The 17,765-nt window shown below is 41.1% G+C and overlaps 1 protein-coding gene across 1 annotated transcript in view; it reads left to right on the top strand.

Moving 5' to 3' along the window:
• The window catches only part of unc93a (unc-93 homolog A), a 94,763-nt gene that overhangs the window by 25,718 nt on the left and 51,280 nt on the right, over nucleotides 1–17,765 (top strand). Inside the window, exons 2-3 of the mRNA XM_043696276.2 lie at nucleotides 5,859–6,040; nucleotides 14,980–15,209. Of these exons, the coding sequence (XP_043552211.2) occupies nucleotides 5,859–6,040; nucleotides 14,980–15,209 (412 nt within the window). The remainder of the gene's footprint in view (nucleotides 1–5,858; nucleotides 6,041–14,979; nucleotides 15,210–17,765) is intronic.

Raw genomic sequence — 17,765 nt, 5'->3', positions numbered from 1 at the left:
AAAAAGGGGGGGATATAAACCAAAGCAGGGGCAAACCAACATCCATTATCTCTTACAGTTTATCTAAGAGAGTCCAAGAATTCCTTAGCCTTTTCTGGTGATCCGAAGTTATACATGGGTCCTTCATGGTTAAAGCGTAGCGTCGCTGAGTAGCATAAGGAGTACTGAATATTTAAATCCCTTAAACGCTTCTTCGCCTCGTCGAATGCCTTCCTCTTTCGGACCAGAGCTGGAATAACATGATCTTGGATCCTTTATAGATCATAGCTTGGGGGTCTTTTCCAAGATTTCTAGAGGCTTCTAGGAGTATCCGCCTCTCCTTGTAGCTCTGCAGCAGGAACAGGACCGGGCGTGGATGCTGGTTCGAGCCAGGCCCGCGTATTGCGACCCGGTAGGCCCATTCTATCCTTACCTGGCCTGATCCAGCCTCCAGATTTAAAAGCTGTGGCAGCCACTGCTCGAGGAATGCTGTAAGCTGGCCTTCCTCTTCCCGTTCGGGAAGGCCCAGCAAACGAATATTTTTTCGACGACCTCAATTATTAAAGTCGTCAATGTATTTCTATAAGGTCCGGACTCGCTGTTGGAGAGTCCGGACCTGATCCACGGCCGATTGCGCTGTAGTTTCGGAGGTCGTGGCCTTTAGCTCCGTCCCTCCGACTCAGCGCTCGATTTCTTTAATGTCTCGGTCGTGCTTCTGCAGTGCGGCCGAGAGTGAGTCCCATCGACTTCGGGATTCTTTGATGAAAGCGTCGATCTTTGCATCCAGTTTGGAGATCATTTCTACAAGGCTTGTCACCGTAGGTAAGTCCCCCGGGGCGGCTGTGGATGCCTCAGCTGCAGCTGGAGAGGGTGGGGGAGGGGGTCCTGCTTGCTGCGGGCTCCCTTCCCTTTAGTCATTTTTACTAAAGATTAGATTGTTTAAATTTAATATTAAACAACTAATTAAATTAAACAGCTATTATAAATGATTTGGTGTGTGTGGTGGGGGTGGGTGAGCCACTTTACTCAAGTCTTGGGAGGAGCACTGTAGACTCAGACTTGCTGGGTCACCGCCATCTTGGATCCCCCGAAGTTGTACACTTAATCTGTAAGAATTCCCTGGTATAGGTTCTCAGCCTGGCCAAGGTCATATGCAAACTGAAGGATTGGAGTCCAGAGAGAATTTTGATAAAGACCAGTTCTGCAATCACTGATATAGCCATGTCAGTATCAACCTCCATTAGAACTGGGTGACCATTTAATCAGACATTTTATTTTGAGTGGTTCTGATTTGGATGTTGCTAAGCAATTTAACTGTTCCAAACCAGTTGTAGGTGGACTTTCCAGGATGTGCTCTCTCCTGGATATCAGCCTGTGAGTTCTCTTACACAATTCCAGCCTAATGCTATCTCGAGTCCGCGCTCTGGCAACAACTACAATGGCCTGCTGGCCCAGATCCTCTCAAGTTTTAACTATTTGGCTGAGACTTAGTTTTACTTAGGGGCTTTGCTGTGGGTTGACCTAGAATCCTTCTGTTCAGGCTATGACCTGAGTAAGACTATGCAATTTCCTTCACCCAAGTGGTGTTCCCCAAGCTCAGTCAGCCTGCTGAGAGCTTTCACTTCCATCGGTATACCCTGTAAGTCATGTGCTCCACTTGCCCACGTTCTCTAATGACAAAGCCAGCAGTACTGCCTTTTCGAAGTCCAGTTGGGCTTCAGGTAGTGGGCACGTTTGCTTGATCATATCATTAATCTCACATATAAAATGATCTCCCAGCATCTCACTTAGGATTAAACTAAAATCTCATGCCTCTGCCAGTCATCTGAACCTCATCAAAAATCCCCATATGGTTCTCAAACAGCCAAGTAAAACTGATAGCGTTTCATAATTAGAGGAGGCTTGGGGTTGTAATATTCCTTAACCAAATCCATCAACTCTTAAAATGTTTTAGTAACTTGTGCTTCAGAGAAAGCTGGGCTTCTACTAACCGAGAAACTCTGGGTCCACAAGCTGTCAGGAGAATTATTTATTGCTTTTCATCTGCATCAATGGCATTTTCCTGGAAAACATAATGAATTCTTTCCACATACCGGGGCCATTCTTTGGCAGGATTGAATGGGTGAAGCCTCCCAAAGAGTAACATAATGCCAGAAATGCCTACCCAAACTCAAAATCGACTGTTGCAAGTAAATCTCTTCAGGGGCTGGTATCCTATCACCAAGCCACCCTTTATACACATATGCAGAGTACATAACACTGACCTAACTAGCTCAGAGCTGGCTCCTAGAATGAACAGAACCCCTTACATGCCTGTTTATATCTGTCAGCCAGGACTCTCTTTTTGGGGCTGTTAACATGGTCCGATCAGGGAACTCGTATTCTGTGTGATCCACCTGGCTGATCTTGTTTCAATCCCAACAGTCTGCTTTTCCATCATTTATAGTAGACACTAACATATTCCCAATGCCAGACGCTAACTGCATTTTTCTTTTACTTCCTCCCTTTTTGAGTAAGGATGCTATATTCAGAGTATAATGGGACCTGGAGCAGATGGGCCAATGGGCCGAGGAGTGGCAAATGGAGTTTAATTTAGATAAATGTGAGATGCTGCATTTTGCAAAGGTAAAACAGGGTGGGATTTATACACTTAATGTAAGGACCTGGGGAGTGTTGCTGAACAAAGAGACCTTGGAGTGCAGGTTCATAGTCCTTGAAAGTGGAGTTACAGGTAGATAGGGTAGTGAAGAAAGGGTTTGTATGCTTGCCTTTATTGGTCAGTGCATTGAGTACAGGAGTTGGGAGGTACAGGATATTGGTTTGGCCACTTTGGGAATATTGTATGCAATTCTGGTCTCCCTCCTATGGGAAGGATGTTGTCCAACTTGAAAGGGTTCATGAAAGATTTACAAGGATGTTACCAGGGTTAGAGGGTTGGAGCTATCGAGAGAGACTGAGAAGGGTGGGGCAATTTTCCCTGGAACATCAGAGGCTGAGGGGTGACCTTACATAGGTTTATAAAATCACGCATAGGGTGAATAGCCAAGGTCTTTTTCCCATGACCAGGATGGGGGGGGAACATTTAAAACTAGAATGCATAGATTTTCGATGTGGCTTTTTCTTTTAAATGACTCCTTCCTATAACTTTAGCCCCACATCTGTGAGAGAATTGCTGTTTGAAAATTCTATAACTTGATGTGATCTTTTTAGTAGAAACCAAAATATTGACATTTTTTTGTTAGTGTAGGTGCCAGCCTGGTTGATGTACCCATCGCATTTTCAAAATTATTATGTGACGTTCTGCCAGCTGGGGTTCACATTTTAAAAAGTGACATGAAATAAAACTTCTCCTGATTAAATCTCCAGCTTTAAACTTTTATAGAACATAATTGGCCCAGATCTCCAGATTATCACATGCTGGATAAGTGACACAAACTTCGTATGAGAACCGAAGCCCCAATGTGCTGATCTCTGTTGAAATTGTCAGGAAAGTTTGAACTTTGCCTGGGCAGTTCCCCTTTTTCCTGAGACCCTCGGCAAGAGTTTCAAACTTTGAATCCAGTTTGGAGACTTTGGGACAATTCTGTAGTACTTTTTAAAATTAATTAAAGACATCACTGGCTAATTCAGTATTTATTGTCCATTTGTAATTGTGTAGAAGCCAGTTTAGAGTGAACCACATTGCTGTGGGTCTGGAGTCAGATTTAAGCCAGCTCAGGAAAGCATGGGAGACAGATTTTCCTCTCTAAAGGATGTTAGTGATCCAAGTGATTTTTTAATGACAATCAACAGCAGTCCAATGGTTGCCTTTAGGCCAGATTTTTATTCCAGATTTTAAATCAAGTTCAAATTTTATTACTTGTTATGGGGGACTATAAGTCCGTGCCCCAGAACATCACCTTGTGGTTGAGCATTACTAGTCCAGTGAGATTATTATGATGTACGGTTTCCCCAAAATGGAGTCATAGAGATGTGCAGCACAGAAACAGACCCTTCAGTCCAACTCATCCATGCCGAGCAAATATCCCAACCAATCTAGTCCCACCTGCCAGCACCCGGCCCATATCCCTCCAAACCCTTGCTATTCATATACCCATCAGATGCCTTTTAAATGTTGCAATTATACTAGCCTCCTCCACTTCCCCTGGCAGCTCATTCCATACACATTCCACCCTCTGTGTGAAAAGGTTGCACTTGGGTCCCTTTTACATCTTTCCCTTCTCACCCTAAACCTATGCTCTTTAGGACTCCCCCACCCCAGCGAAGAGACTTTGTCTATTTACCTTATCTATGCACCTCATGATTTTATAAACCTCTATAACATCACCCCTTAGCCTCTGACACTTCAGGGAAAACAGCCCCAGCCTATTCAACTTCTCCCTATAGCTCAAGTCCTCCAACCCTGGCAACATCTTTGTAAATCTTTTCTGAGCCTTTTCAAGTTTCACAACATCCTTTCGATAGGAAGGAGACCAGAATTGCATGCAATATTCCAGAAGTGGCCTAACCAATGTCCTGTACAACTGCAACATGACCTCCCAACTCCTGTACTCAGTACTCTGACCAGTAAAGGAAAGCAAACCAAACACCTTCACTATTCTATCTAACTGCGACTCTTCTTTCAAGGAGCTATGAACCTGCACTCCAAGGTCTCTTTGTTCAGCAACACTCCCTGAACCTTACCATTAAGTGTATAAGTCCTGCTAAGATTTGCTTTCCCAAAATGCAGCACCTTGCATTTACCTGAATTAAACTCCGTCTGCCACTTCTCAGCACATTGGCCCATCTGATCCAGATCCTGTTGTAATCTGAGGTAACCCTCTTCGCTATCCACTATACCTCCAATTTTGGTGTCATCTGTAATCCTAACTGATTAGTCACCCAGGAAATGTTAGACAGATTAAAACCCACACTAACTACTGGGTAACTACAGAATTGACCTCCCAGCCACTCACTGAGTCCAAATCCTTACCTGACAGTTCCTCACTGATACCCCTGACATCCTGATTACTAACTACCCCCTGCAAATCCCGCATCCTCCCTTCCCAAATCGTGATCCAACTGCTCTTCCTGACCATTTGTCTAATCCCCGACCAGACCTCAATAAACACTTGATATTCCCCAGCTGCACATGATCTGACTAATCCCAGATACACATACCCACTTACCAGCTCACCTAACTATCCAGCTCACATGTGGTATCACCTACCATCCTATCCACCATGTTACCTCATCCACCTACCAGTCATGCAGCTGCCATGCTGCCCAATTTGCAATCATACTCAACTGTCCTTTGCAACACCACTGGCACTTCACTAACTTTCCAACCCTTCCCATTTACCATTTTGTCAATCTACTATCTGATCTGTTACCCCACCCACCTACTTCCTGCACAGTGATCCAATTACATCAACCTCCTACCACCCTACCAATTCACCTAATGTTCACTAACATTCAGACTGGACATTTAAACTTACCATATGGCAGATGGTGCTGTGAAAGTGTACAGAGACATGGCCTGACACCTCTAGACTCTACTTCATTCTGATGAAGCACTCTGAGAGATAGTGTCAACACTTCTGGAGAAGCTGGTTTGAAAGATCCGGTAAGAAATGTTGAGTTGTATTGATTCAGAGAAATGTTCTAGCAAATTCTAACAATGAATGCTGCTCCTCAGAAGAGGAACCAACATATTTCGTAGGTCTGTTCCAAATTGTTTTGGTAAAGGAGGACAGACAGACTCATTGTTGTTTTTGTGGAACTGTTTTTTTTTAAAAAGTGATCAAATCGACTGCTTTATTTATTTTGCATAGTGCCTGAATCTTTGTAATTTACATCATGTGACTTCTCTCCCCTCTTGTTTTATTACTGTTTTACAGAGCAGTTTGAACAGTGATCAAGGCCTTGGCTTGGCCTCATTAAGTGTCATCTATGCAGCTCTTATCCTGTCTTCAATGTTCCTTCCACCGCTGATGATAAAATATCTTGGTTGTAAATGGACCATTGTTATCTCCATGTGCTGCTACGTTGCATTTTCAATTGGAAATTTTTATCCTAGCTGGTAATGATATGTAATCTAAGCTTTTACTAATATTTTCATTGATGTGCTGGAATTATTCTACCTGGGCCCCTGATCTCTTGCCATCAGGCTAATTCTTTCCAAAAAAAAAAGCACCCAGAGTTTAAAACTGGACTCCTGTGCGGTTCAAAAATGGAAAATCCTTGCTCCAAGATCAGATTCTTATCCAGAATCCAGATTTGGATCCTGTCCCCTTCCCGTGGAGCCTTGTGTCAGATCGACTTGGTCCTATAGCTTGCTGTAGGTGGACCCTACCCAAATTGGATTCAGTCCAGTAAGTTAAGCAGAACAGCCAGGATCAAAATATCAATGTTTAAATTCATGTATTCAGATATCAAGCAGAAAAAGTTTAATGACACATTGTTTGGATTGTTTGGAAACATGTGATGGTAAATGTACCAAGGATCCCTTGAGCCTGATCCTAGTACAATTTTAGGATTTTACAAATGAACCTGTTCCAAGATGTTATTAGATATTCTAGAATAGGTGGGACTTGAACCCGTGCTCCTTGGCTCAGAGGTAGGGATGTTGCCACTGAACTGCAAAAGTCCCTATTCATTCAATTTTATACTTCTTCCATTTTATTGTGATATTAAGCTTCTGAATTAAAATGGGGAGATGTGTTGGGATGTCCATAAAGTGGTGAGATCATATATTTCAGTTTCCAACTGTATCATGTTCAATCATCATCTTAATTGTACGAAATACTGACCAAGATTAATATGTGCTTTAGAAAAATGTACATATCTAAAGCCGTTAGGTACTTTGCAAATATTTACAGAAAAACCCGTCTCTCAGATAATTTTGTTTTATTTTAACTAATGATCACTGTGCATTTTTCCTTTGCACCTTCTGCTGTCTTCTCTTCCCAATGCACTAAGAGGCCAAAGGAGCTGAATTTTCATCATGAAGGTGGGAAAAAAAGAGTTGGGTCAGCTTCCCTGACGTCTATAAATGCCCTCACCCTTGTCTCTACTCTTCGATCTTTTTTTTCCTTTGTATCACTCGTTCCCCTCCTTAAGATGCCTAAATGTTCAGTGCTGTGCCCTTCCTATCTAGGCTGCCGTTCTTCATCTCCAATGGTCTCACTTCCTGAGGGTGCAATATTTATTTCAAGATATACCTTTCCTGGTGCTCATGCGGGCTCCAAACAACCTTGCTCACAATTCTATGCTCAAGTGATATCAAGAGGTGATGACCCCCTGATGTGCCAAACTTCATAATGCTGTCTCTTTTCATTACTTGTGATGACTGATGTACCTTTCAGTTCAAAGGGATAAGCCCTTTTACTTGTGATAAACACTATAGTTACTTTTTGAAACTTTTCTTGTCTCTTCCACTTGTCATTGATGTGGTTCATGTGCCTCTGCCTTAAACTGGCCTACGGCATACTGCTGCTGAATGCCCCCAGAACACTTCAAATCTCTATCAGAGATATGCGTTTAACAAACTTCTCATGATATTGATTGGGCCTGATTAGTATTCCACTCCTGCCTTCCTGTTATGAGACAGGTGTGAAGGAGATAGGACATCAATAAGCACAACATCATTTTCATTCATTTATTCTTGATGAAGGGCTTTTGCCCGAAACGTCGATTTTGCTGCTCCTTGGATGCTGCCTGAACTGCTGTGCTCTTCCAGCACCACTAATCCAGAATCTGGTTTCCAGCATCTGCAGTCATTGTTTTTACCTATCTTTTTCATTCATATTAACTATCTGTCTCCCTTCTAGTCTGATTCGAGCCCTAAGACTCCAGCTATTGATACCCCATTAGGGATTCAATGATTCTGTTCTGTGATTGTGTGATTCATTAGGAGGTCCCTTGCATCACTGTTTTCAAAGGAACTGTTAGAAGAATTATGACCAACTGGCTAGGTAGGAGCGGAAATGCGTGGCAGACATCTGTCACTACTCCCAGACATACAGGTCAAAAATACATTGTTTGTTGGAACAATTTGTTTATCTGTCTTCCTTTGGACAAATGATAGTTGTAGGATGGGTAACTATGGTTTTATGAAGTGGAAGGAATACCCAAGGTTCATGGAATAATGGATTGCACTCATGTGGCTATTGCATCCCTTAATCATTGCCACCATTTGCATCAACAAGAAGAGATTAAACTCTAAGGGAAAGAATTTCAATATGCATGAATGTGTGGATTTGGGGGCAAAAAATGTAAGCCCATTAGGAATCCAACTGCAACCCAACCATTTCCAGAATTAATTTCAGTGCATTAGTCTGTGTACAAATAATGGCTTCATGCGAAGTAGGTTATCAATTTTAATATGTTAATACAGCAATATTAATCTGGGCTTTGGTGTTTAACTTTGGTTGTACAGGTTTCCCCAGACTTTCTGGAACTCACCAGTGAAAGCAAAGTGAAAAGAAAATGGCAGTTGAGATGCTGAAGCAATGACTGGGACTTATACCAATTAAACATTCACCACTCATGGCAAATTTCTTACTTGCTTGTGTGAAAGGGTTTGTTCACAGTGCTTATGTTCAGGGATTACTTTTACACACTTTGGTAAATTAAAACTGAATTCTAGTTTTCTCCACCCAACCCTTCCAAAGGATATTTTCCCCAGTAAGACAACAAAACCTTAAATCTTCCATCCTTCAGAAAGGCCTGAATTCCTGGGGAATAAGGAATGGGGAAGGCACAAAGAAATCTATTCACCACCCTCTAATCAAAAAGGAGCTCCAGTGTGATCATTTGGAATCAAACGGGTCATTCAGTGATCATTCTAACAAATCATAAGCTTCTGTGAACTGGTAAACAGCCAAATTAAAGCCAGTGATTGGAATATGCATATTGGATTACTTTTTAATTATAGTTCAGTTATTTCTGATATGAATTTTTGGGTTTCCTCTTACAAAGACTGATCCAAAGTACTACTTCATTAATTATTTCTGTATCCCCATTATAATTTATCATGTCAGCCTTTTAGGGACAGGTTAATTTTCACAATTTTCCTTCCTGGAAATGGATGATGACGTCACTCAGAAACTTGTGGATTGAGGCACATGAGCTATATCATAAATGTTATAAGACTACAGAAGGGTGATGGAGTAGGTTTTCAAAATATTGAAGATCACTTAAGGTGTTTGGTCAATCCTGTCAAATGCATGAGTTAGACAAATCACGGTTTGCTACATTCTACACCACATCGCATGGCAGGATGGAAAAGGCATGTAGCTACAGAGTCTTCTTGGAATATACCAAGGTGAACAGGGTATGTAGAAAATCATAAGGCAGACAGTATTAGTCTATCTGTCCAATAATCACATGTACGTTTCAAAGCTTGGCGAAAACAATGCTCTGATATAATTAGATTCATAGAATATATATTCTGAAACTGAAGAAACTGTGAGCAGAGAACTGTGGGGCTGAGAATAAATCTCAGTGCATCAAATCAAGCCACAGAACAAAACAATTGCAACAGATCTCACTGAAGAGTTGAAGAGAGTAAACAGATAAATAATGTTGTTGTATAATCAAAATAAATAGACCGGTATGGTGACACAGGAGACAGACCATAACACAAATTGTAGGTAAGAAGAGATCATGTTAGAGATAGTTAATAGAACCGAATGAAAAGAGATGGGGTTTAATGGTAATTGATGGAGATTGCATTTTTTTTAAAAAAGCATTACATGGATGGAGAGATGTGAGCAATTGTGGCGTGTAATCATTGTTCATACGTTGATAAGACATTGAAGCAGATTTAGGCCATTTGGCCCATCGAGTCTGCTCTGCCACTCAATCATGGTTGATATGCTCCTCAGCATCATTTTCCTGCCTTCTCTCCATATCCCTTCAACCCATCACCAATTAAAACCCTCTGTCTAACTCCTCAAATTTACTCACTGTCCCAGCATCCACCACACTTTGCGGGAGAGAATTCCATAGATTCACAACCATTTGGGAGAAGTAGCTTTTTCTCAACTCTTTTATTTTAAATTTGCTACCCCTTATCCTAAGACTATGGCCTCTTGTCCTAGAATATAAAAGTGTAGCACTGGAAAAACACAGCCGGTCAGGCAGGATCCGAGGAGCAGGAGAGTTTCAAGCATAAGCTCTTCATCAGGAATGTGAACGTGGCCCAAGGTGGGTGACAGATGAATGGGAGGGGCATGGGGCTGGGGGGAAGATATCTAGGAATAGGTGGATGAAGGTGGGGGAGTGGTGGTGATAAGTTGGAGTGGAGGGTGGAGCAGATAGGTGGGAAGGAAGATGGACAGGTAGGACAGTTCAGGAGGGTGGTGCTGAGTTGGTAGATTAGGGTAAGGTGGGGGGGAGGGTAGATGAGGAAACTGGAAACTCACCTTTTCACCCAGAGAATGGTGAGCTTCAGAATTCTGTACCACAGAAACTGGTTGAGACCAAAGTATTCAATGTTTACAAGAAGGAGTTAGATGTAGCTCTTAGGACAAAAGAGATCAAAGTGTATGGGAAAAAGCAGGAAGAAGATAGTGAATTGAATGACCAGTCATGATCAAAATGAATGGCACAGCAGGCTTGAAGGGCCAAAAGGCCTACTCCTATTTTCTGTATTTCTAGTGTTACCTTCCACCAAGATAGAAATTTGGTTTTTTAAGACATTTTTTACTTGCTCCTGACAGTGAAAGTAGTGTCCAGGATAAATGCATGCACATCCAATGGGAAGTGCATGTCATGCCATAGTGGTAAAAGGGCTTGTGCACAGGTACTAATGAGCTTTAGCAGGATACAGAGACAGATATAAACAGGAGTGTCAGAGGTTCTGTTCACTCTGAGAGCCGTGCTGGTGTCAAGCACTATATACATGGAAGTAAAGGGTGACTTGTTGATGGCTCTGTGGACTTATTTCAGATGGTAGCAGCAACTTTGATTATGAGCAGCAGCTCATTCAAAAGTGAGCATGCATGCCCCTGCCACCTGGTGAACCTTTTGGAATTGAACATGACTTGTTCTCTAGTCCATTTTAATTCACCAAGTCATTCACCCCCACCTATCCTGAAGTGGTTAAAGGATACTGGTAGGCACCATGTGCTCCATCTAAAGACAAGTGATAAGGATGTGACTATAACAAAAATAATTTTATTTTTAAAAGTAATGGTAAAGGAGGTGTAATTGTCCACAGCCTACATACACATGGTTCACGGACTCCACAGCACCATGCATAAACTGTTGGTCTAAGAGCCTGTGAATCATTAATCTATGTTGTAAGGAATTGTTGCTTACAACACCCTTCATGGGTCCCGATGGAAAGAGGGACAACTCCTGCGTAAAACAAAAGCAGCTCTTTTAGATTAAATAACCAACCATCATTTATCAAAACACCTAATCAAGTAATTATAAAAATTCCAAACCCTTGTCAAATTTGTCAAATTATCCAATTCACAAAGAACAAACAACTAATTTTGCCTACCATGAGCAGTGTAACAATAACAAAATTCAAAAAGGTGGGTAAACAAGGGCAGGAAATAAATAAAAATACTGCACTTTTTACATTTATATGTAAGGATAGCTTTGATTCATTGACGTATGTGCTGTTGATCCACTACTCTGATACACTAAGAAGACAACTCTTAATGTTTTATTTGAAAAAATCCACTATAAAATCATTGATTAATTAATTATCTAAATAACAAGTTACAAGCACTACCCACTAGGGCAGTATAACAATAACAAAAAAAACCAAAAACTTGGGAGGAACTAAATCAAAAGTGTTGAGGAGGGAGATAAGGCACTCCAGTCCCTGTACTGTCCTTATAGTCTAAACGATTTTGCTCACTTAAGGAGAGGCAATAAAACTGGAGTTTCTTTTTATTTCCAGCATGTGTGCTGACTGGCTGGGCCAGTATTTACAGCCCATCCCTAGTTGCCTGTGGGAAGGTGGTGATGACCTTACTTCTTGAACTGCTGCAGCCCGTTTTGTGTAGGTATGTCTACTGTGCTGTTTGGGAGTTGCAGAGTTTTGACCAAGTGACAGTGAAGGATATTTGAACGATGTTGTGTAAGCAGTCTTGGTGAATTTTTGCTATTGCCACATCATAGCATGGTTAAAAATCTCTGTTATGATGTGCCAGTTGTGGAGGGAGTGAAAGTTATGGATGCAATGCCAGTCAGGTAGGCTGCCTTATTCTGTTTTGAGCTTCTTGAGTATTATTGCAGCTGCAGTCATCCAGGCAAGTGGAAAATATGTCATCAAAGTCCTGACTTGTTCCATGTTGGATAGTAGACATTTTGAAGGAATCAAGCTTTACTTGCTGCTGAGTTCCTAGCCTCTGACCTGTTCATACAGCCACAGTATTTAGATGTCTATTCCAGTCACTTTCTTGGTCAATTGTAACATGAGTGTTCTAAGTGAAGAGGCAGTAGATAGACGTTTGGAGACTGACTTTGAGTGGCTCCAGGTCTAGAAGGCCTGACTTTAAAGGGCACCACTAAGGCCTGGACTGCAGTGGTCAGGGCTGACTGCTTTACAGGAAATGACAACTACTTTGGGGTGGGCACAGTGGCTCAGTAGTTAGCACTGCTGCCTCATAGCACCAAGAGCCTGATTCACAGGCTCTTAGACCAACAGTTTATGCATGGTGCTGTGGAGTCCATGAACCATGCATATGTAGGCTGTGGAAAATTACACCTCCTTTACCTTTACTTTTAAAAATAAAATTATTTTTGTTAGGTGACTGCCTGCGTGGAGTTTGTACATTGTCCCCTTGTTTGTGTGGATTTCCTCTGCGTGCTCTAGTTTCCTCCTACAGACTCAAGATGTGCAGATTAGGTGGATTGGCCATGCTAAATTTCCCATTATGTCTACAGATGTGCATGTTCAGTGGGTTAGCCTTGGAAATGCAGGGTTATGGGGATAGAGTTGGGCGGTGGGGCCTCGGCATGATGCTCTTTGGTGAATTGGTATGGACTCAATGGGGCAAATGGTCTGCTTTAACATTCTACAATCTATACAAGGGTAACTTTTGAAATACCAGGTTTCCTCCTGAAAGAGGTCTGTGAATTCCATTTGCAAAAGAAACAACTGCCAGGAATGGGTGCCTCAGCAATACTCCTGATCTGCTGGAGTAGCTATTGATGAACTGTTCTGATATTTAGTGTGCCTGTTTCAACCAGAGTATCCAAAGCCATTATGACAACAGTCTGAGCTTTCACAGCAGCAACAAACCTTCAATGGAAACAATGGGAGCTATTTATGCTGCAATGAAATCTGTAATATTTACAATTAAACTCTGCATTACATGTGAGTTCAGCATGTGTACTGATGGAAGTGATTACTTGTTCCATGGTGGAAAGGATAGGTTCTAAACTCTGCACAAAGCTCTGTGTAAGTTGGACCTTCCCTTCTGTATGTTGTGACATTGTCAGCATTTTGGGAGGAATTTTACCATATCAGGCATCAGTATGTTCGCCCATTCATCTTCTACTGTAGTCTTATCCATGAAAATCTGACTCCTTTAGGAGAACCAATTGTAAATTGTCCCTTGAGTGAGTTGACACTAGTGGGTCCCTTTTCCCTGTCCTGGCTTCTGTACACTCGTGCCTGATGTCTCTGTAGATCTTCTCCTTTGCCAACAGCTAAAATGTGAGCAGCGTTGCTGAGCTTGTGTCTGTGAGAGTAAGATCAATTACACATATCTCTTCAACTTCTTTAATAGAGAGAGCATTACAATGAGCCTTATATTTCTCTTAATCTGGTTATTAAGAGGACCATCAGTTTGTCAAATGTACACCTTCACTACCAGCACATTGTTGGATGATTTTCCTGTATGCTGCAGATCATGTGTCGACTTTTTCATTAAAGACATGACTTATTTGGACTTTCAGTGAGGCCGAGACTTCACTGGAGTTAGAACTAAATGAAGGAGAGGAGCATATGACCTATATTTATTCAGTAATTGTTATGTGGATATAAGATAATATTTTACCATTTAAGTCTTTATCTTCCAAGTGACATAGCTTATCTTCAGCACCAGTCTTACCTTCATCATGCCACATTTCAAATAAAGTGTACTCTCTGAATCCATTATCCACATTATAAGATGAAACACTCACTTGCCTCTTATCATTACTTCAGTAAATCTTTCAGCACTAAATAAATGCAAAGTTTCTAACCTCCATAAATTATACAGTCCACTGTCAATTGGTATTTTAATTTGTTATAGGTACAAAATTAATTTTAAAAATCTACTTTAGCCTAAGATTGTGCTTTGCTAAGGTGTCTGAACTTGATTCCTAAAATCAATTCTTCTTTGCATAGGTGAAATTTGAGAGCTAAAATGGTGATAAATAGTTGCTCATATTCTCTAAAAGGATAATGTAAGTGGGCATCTCATTAACGATAGATAGATGAGGGCCACCTTCCATGGTGATGCATCAACCTTCTTGAGTAGAAGGTTTAAGTTTCGGGATATAACATAAATCACAACTTTAGGAAATAATTTGTATTCCCAAAATTAAGGAGGGTTGGCTAGACTTGCTAAGTAAATCAACACTGTTGCACTCCATTAATATAACTGTAATGTACAACTTTATCGCATACAGCATTTGTCTGAAAATTGCTGCTGTATCAGCCCAATCACAGTGGAATAGAACTTGTATCTACAATAAGCGAATGATATCTAAATGGGTCATCCAAAATTGTGTTGCATGCAGTATCAATGATTCTGATCAACACTATTAAATAGATTTAATCTATTGCAATGTTTCCTACTGTAAAATAATGGACATGACATAGCAAGTACCCACTACTGTGCATAAATGTAGAATGTGCTATTCCAAGATTATACATCTTGTAAAGCCAAAATTGGATAAATCATATCAATTAATCAGCCCTTGATGTGAATTATGAAAATTATGCAATAAAATAGACATTAACTGTTAATCCTGCAGTTGTAATGAAGATATTGTTTTTCATAGGTATACACTTATTCCCACTGCAATAATTCTTGGAACAGGAGGAGCTCCACTTTGGTCGGCAAAATGTGCCTATCTTACCATTTGTGGTTACCAATACGCAAAAAAATTTAATAAGATTGGAGAGAATATAGTAAACCACTACTTTGGGATATTCTTCCTTGTATTCCAGTCATCTGCTGTTTGGGGCAATCTATTGTCATCATTAATATTTCAATACAGTTCCGGAAAAGGTAAGAAGACATCTGTTTGGAAATACTACAATAGAAGATGCATTGTTATCTATTTAATACTTTCTACATTTTCTCTTTAGAAAATGTACTTAATTACTGTGTTGCGTTGATGATTATGTAGACTAAAGCCTGGAGTTTTGTTCAAAGGTCAGTTGTGCAGAGTTAGGAGAATTCATGGCTCCACTAACCTGATTTCTTTTTAAAATGTTACCTGCATATCAGATTGATCTTGGCTTACAGACATCAAACGAATTGGCATAGGAGAACCTTGAGGTAGTGAGAGGATGCCAGATATGGATGCAATCTCCAATACTGTTCAAAATTTTAAAATAAAGAATAAAACGTAAAACATCCCTCCAGCTCATAATCCTTCATGCCCATAACATTGCTTGTGTACATCTTTGCCAGCACAGGAACCTCTTACTGTATTATGGGGAATTATTCCCCATAATTCCCCATAATACCTACCTTGCCTTTGTAGCCACTCCCGTAACCCTGATAGTCCTTAATGCTAACTCACGACAATCCATGCTTCCCAACACACCACCTTTTTAATAGACTGGAAAATCAGACTGATGTTGTGGCTGTGTGGGACATTATTTAGGCCACTTTTGGAATAATGTGTGCATTTCTGGTCTCCCTGATATCGGAAGGATGTTGTGAAACTTGAAAAGGTTCAGAAAGGATTTACAAGGCAGTTGTCAGGATTGGAGGGTTTGAGCTATCATGAGAGGCTGAATAGGCTGGGGCTGTTTTCCTTTGGGTGTTGGAGGCTGAGGGGTGACCTTATAAAGTTTTATAAAATTATGAGGGGCATGGATAGGGTAAATAGACAAGGTCTTTTTCCTGGGTTGTGGGAGTAAAAATTAGAGGGCATAGGTTTAGGGTTAGAGACTAAAGGGACCAAAGGGGCAACATTTCATGCAGAGGGTGATGCGTGTATGGAATGAGGTGCCAAAAGAGGAAGTGTTGGAGGCTGGCACAATTACAGCATTTAAGAGGCTTCTGGATAGGTATATGAATAGGAAGGATTTAGAGCGATATGGGCCAAATGCAGACAAATGGGACTAGATTAATTCAGGATTTCTGGTTGGCATGGAAGAGTTGGACCGAAGAGTCTGTTTCCGTGCAGTATATCTCTGTGACTGTGTGGTAATAGTAGCCTCGATGAGAAGTTCAACAAATGCCTTTGAGATAGTTTCTTAGAGCAGCATGTTTTGGAACCAACCAGAGAACAGATTGTACGAGACTTGGTACTGTGTAAACTGACAGGATTAATTAATTACCTCAGAGTAACACACTGTCTGCTGACACAAAAACTGCAGGGTAACTGCATATGCATGCTCACTCAAAAACGTGCATGATTTAAGATTTACATTGTTGTGACATGCGCAAAGTCAGCATTACACATGAAGGACTTATACAGGTAATGGTAGGGCCATGGGGAGTGTTGCCAAACAAAGAGACCTATGGGTTGCAGGTGTATAGTTCCTTGAAAGTGGAGTCGTAGGTAGACAGCTTGGTGAAGAAGATGTTTGACACGCTTGCCTTCATTGGTCACAACATTGAGTTTAGGAGATGCCATTTTGCACCTGTAAAAGATATTGATGAGGCCACTTCCAGAATACTGCATGCAATTCTGATCACCCTTCTATAGGAAAGATGTTGTTAAATTTGACAGGGTGTAGAAAAGATTTACAAGGTTTTTGCTGGGACTGAAGTGTTTGAGTTATAGGGAGAGGCTGAATAGCCTGGGGCTATTTTCCCTGGAGCATCAGAGGCTGAGGAGTGATCTTATAGAGCTTTATAAAATCATGAGGGGCATGGATAGAGTGACTAGCCAAGATCTTTTTCCCAGGGTAGGGGAGTCCAAAGCCAGAAGAGATAGGTTCAAGGTTAAAGGAGAAAAAAATTAATAATAACCTGAGGGGTAACCTTCTCATGCAAAAGGTGGTGCATATGCGGAACGAGCTGCCAGAAGAAATGGTGGAGACGGGTACAATTACAGCATTTAAAAGGCATCTGGATGGGTATATGAACAGGAAGGGTTTAGAGGGATATGGGGCAAATGCTAGCAAATGGGACTAGTTCAGATCGGGATGTCTGGTTAGCATGGTTGACTTGGACTGAAGGGTCTATTTCCATACTCTATGGACGAAATATAAATAACAGCATAGAGCGAACCTCCTGTCTGTGCACAATTCCATGTTGTGTCTTTATGTTTGACATTATCTTCAACATTCCTTGTTAACTACAGATGGTGGGTCAGTCCTTTGGAATTTTTCTTCCTCTTTGGAATGTATTTATTCTCTCTATTCTGAAATATCCCTGCTCTCTGAACATATCCAAAACATGCTTTTCTAAGAACGTACCTTGTAAAATATTCTATGAGCTACTCATCTCGGCAACTTTGCCCACCCGACCTTTTCCATCAGTGCATAGATGTTCCATGATTACTGCCATGCCTTTCTGATAAGCTCCCATTATTCCTTCCTTTATTCTCCATCCTGTCATAGGTTTACTACTAGGGGATCTATACATCACTTCTACAAAAGT

The sequence above is a fragment of the Chiloscyllium plagiosum genome, unplaced genomic scaffold (genome assembly GCF_037043375.1).
Source record: "Chiloscyllium plagiosum isolate Xiang-an unplaced genomic scaffold, Cpla_swu_hap1 HiC_scaffold_10, whole genome shotgun sequence".
Taxonomy (NCBI): domain Eukaryota; kingdom Metazoa; phylum Chordata; class Chondrichthyes; order Orectolobiformes; family Hemiscylliidae; genus Chiloscyllium; species Chiloscyllium plagiosum.
This window is presented reverse-complemented; position numbering and strand designations above follow the sequence as displayed.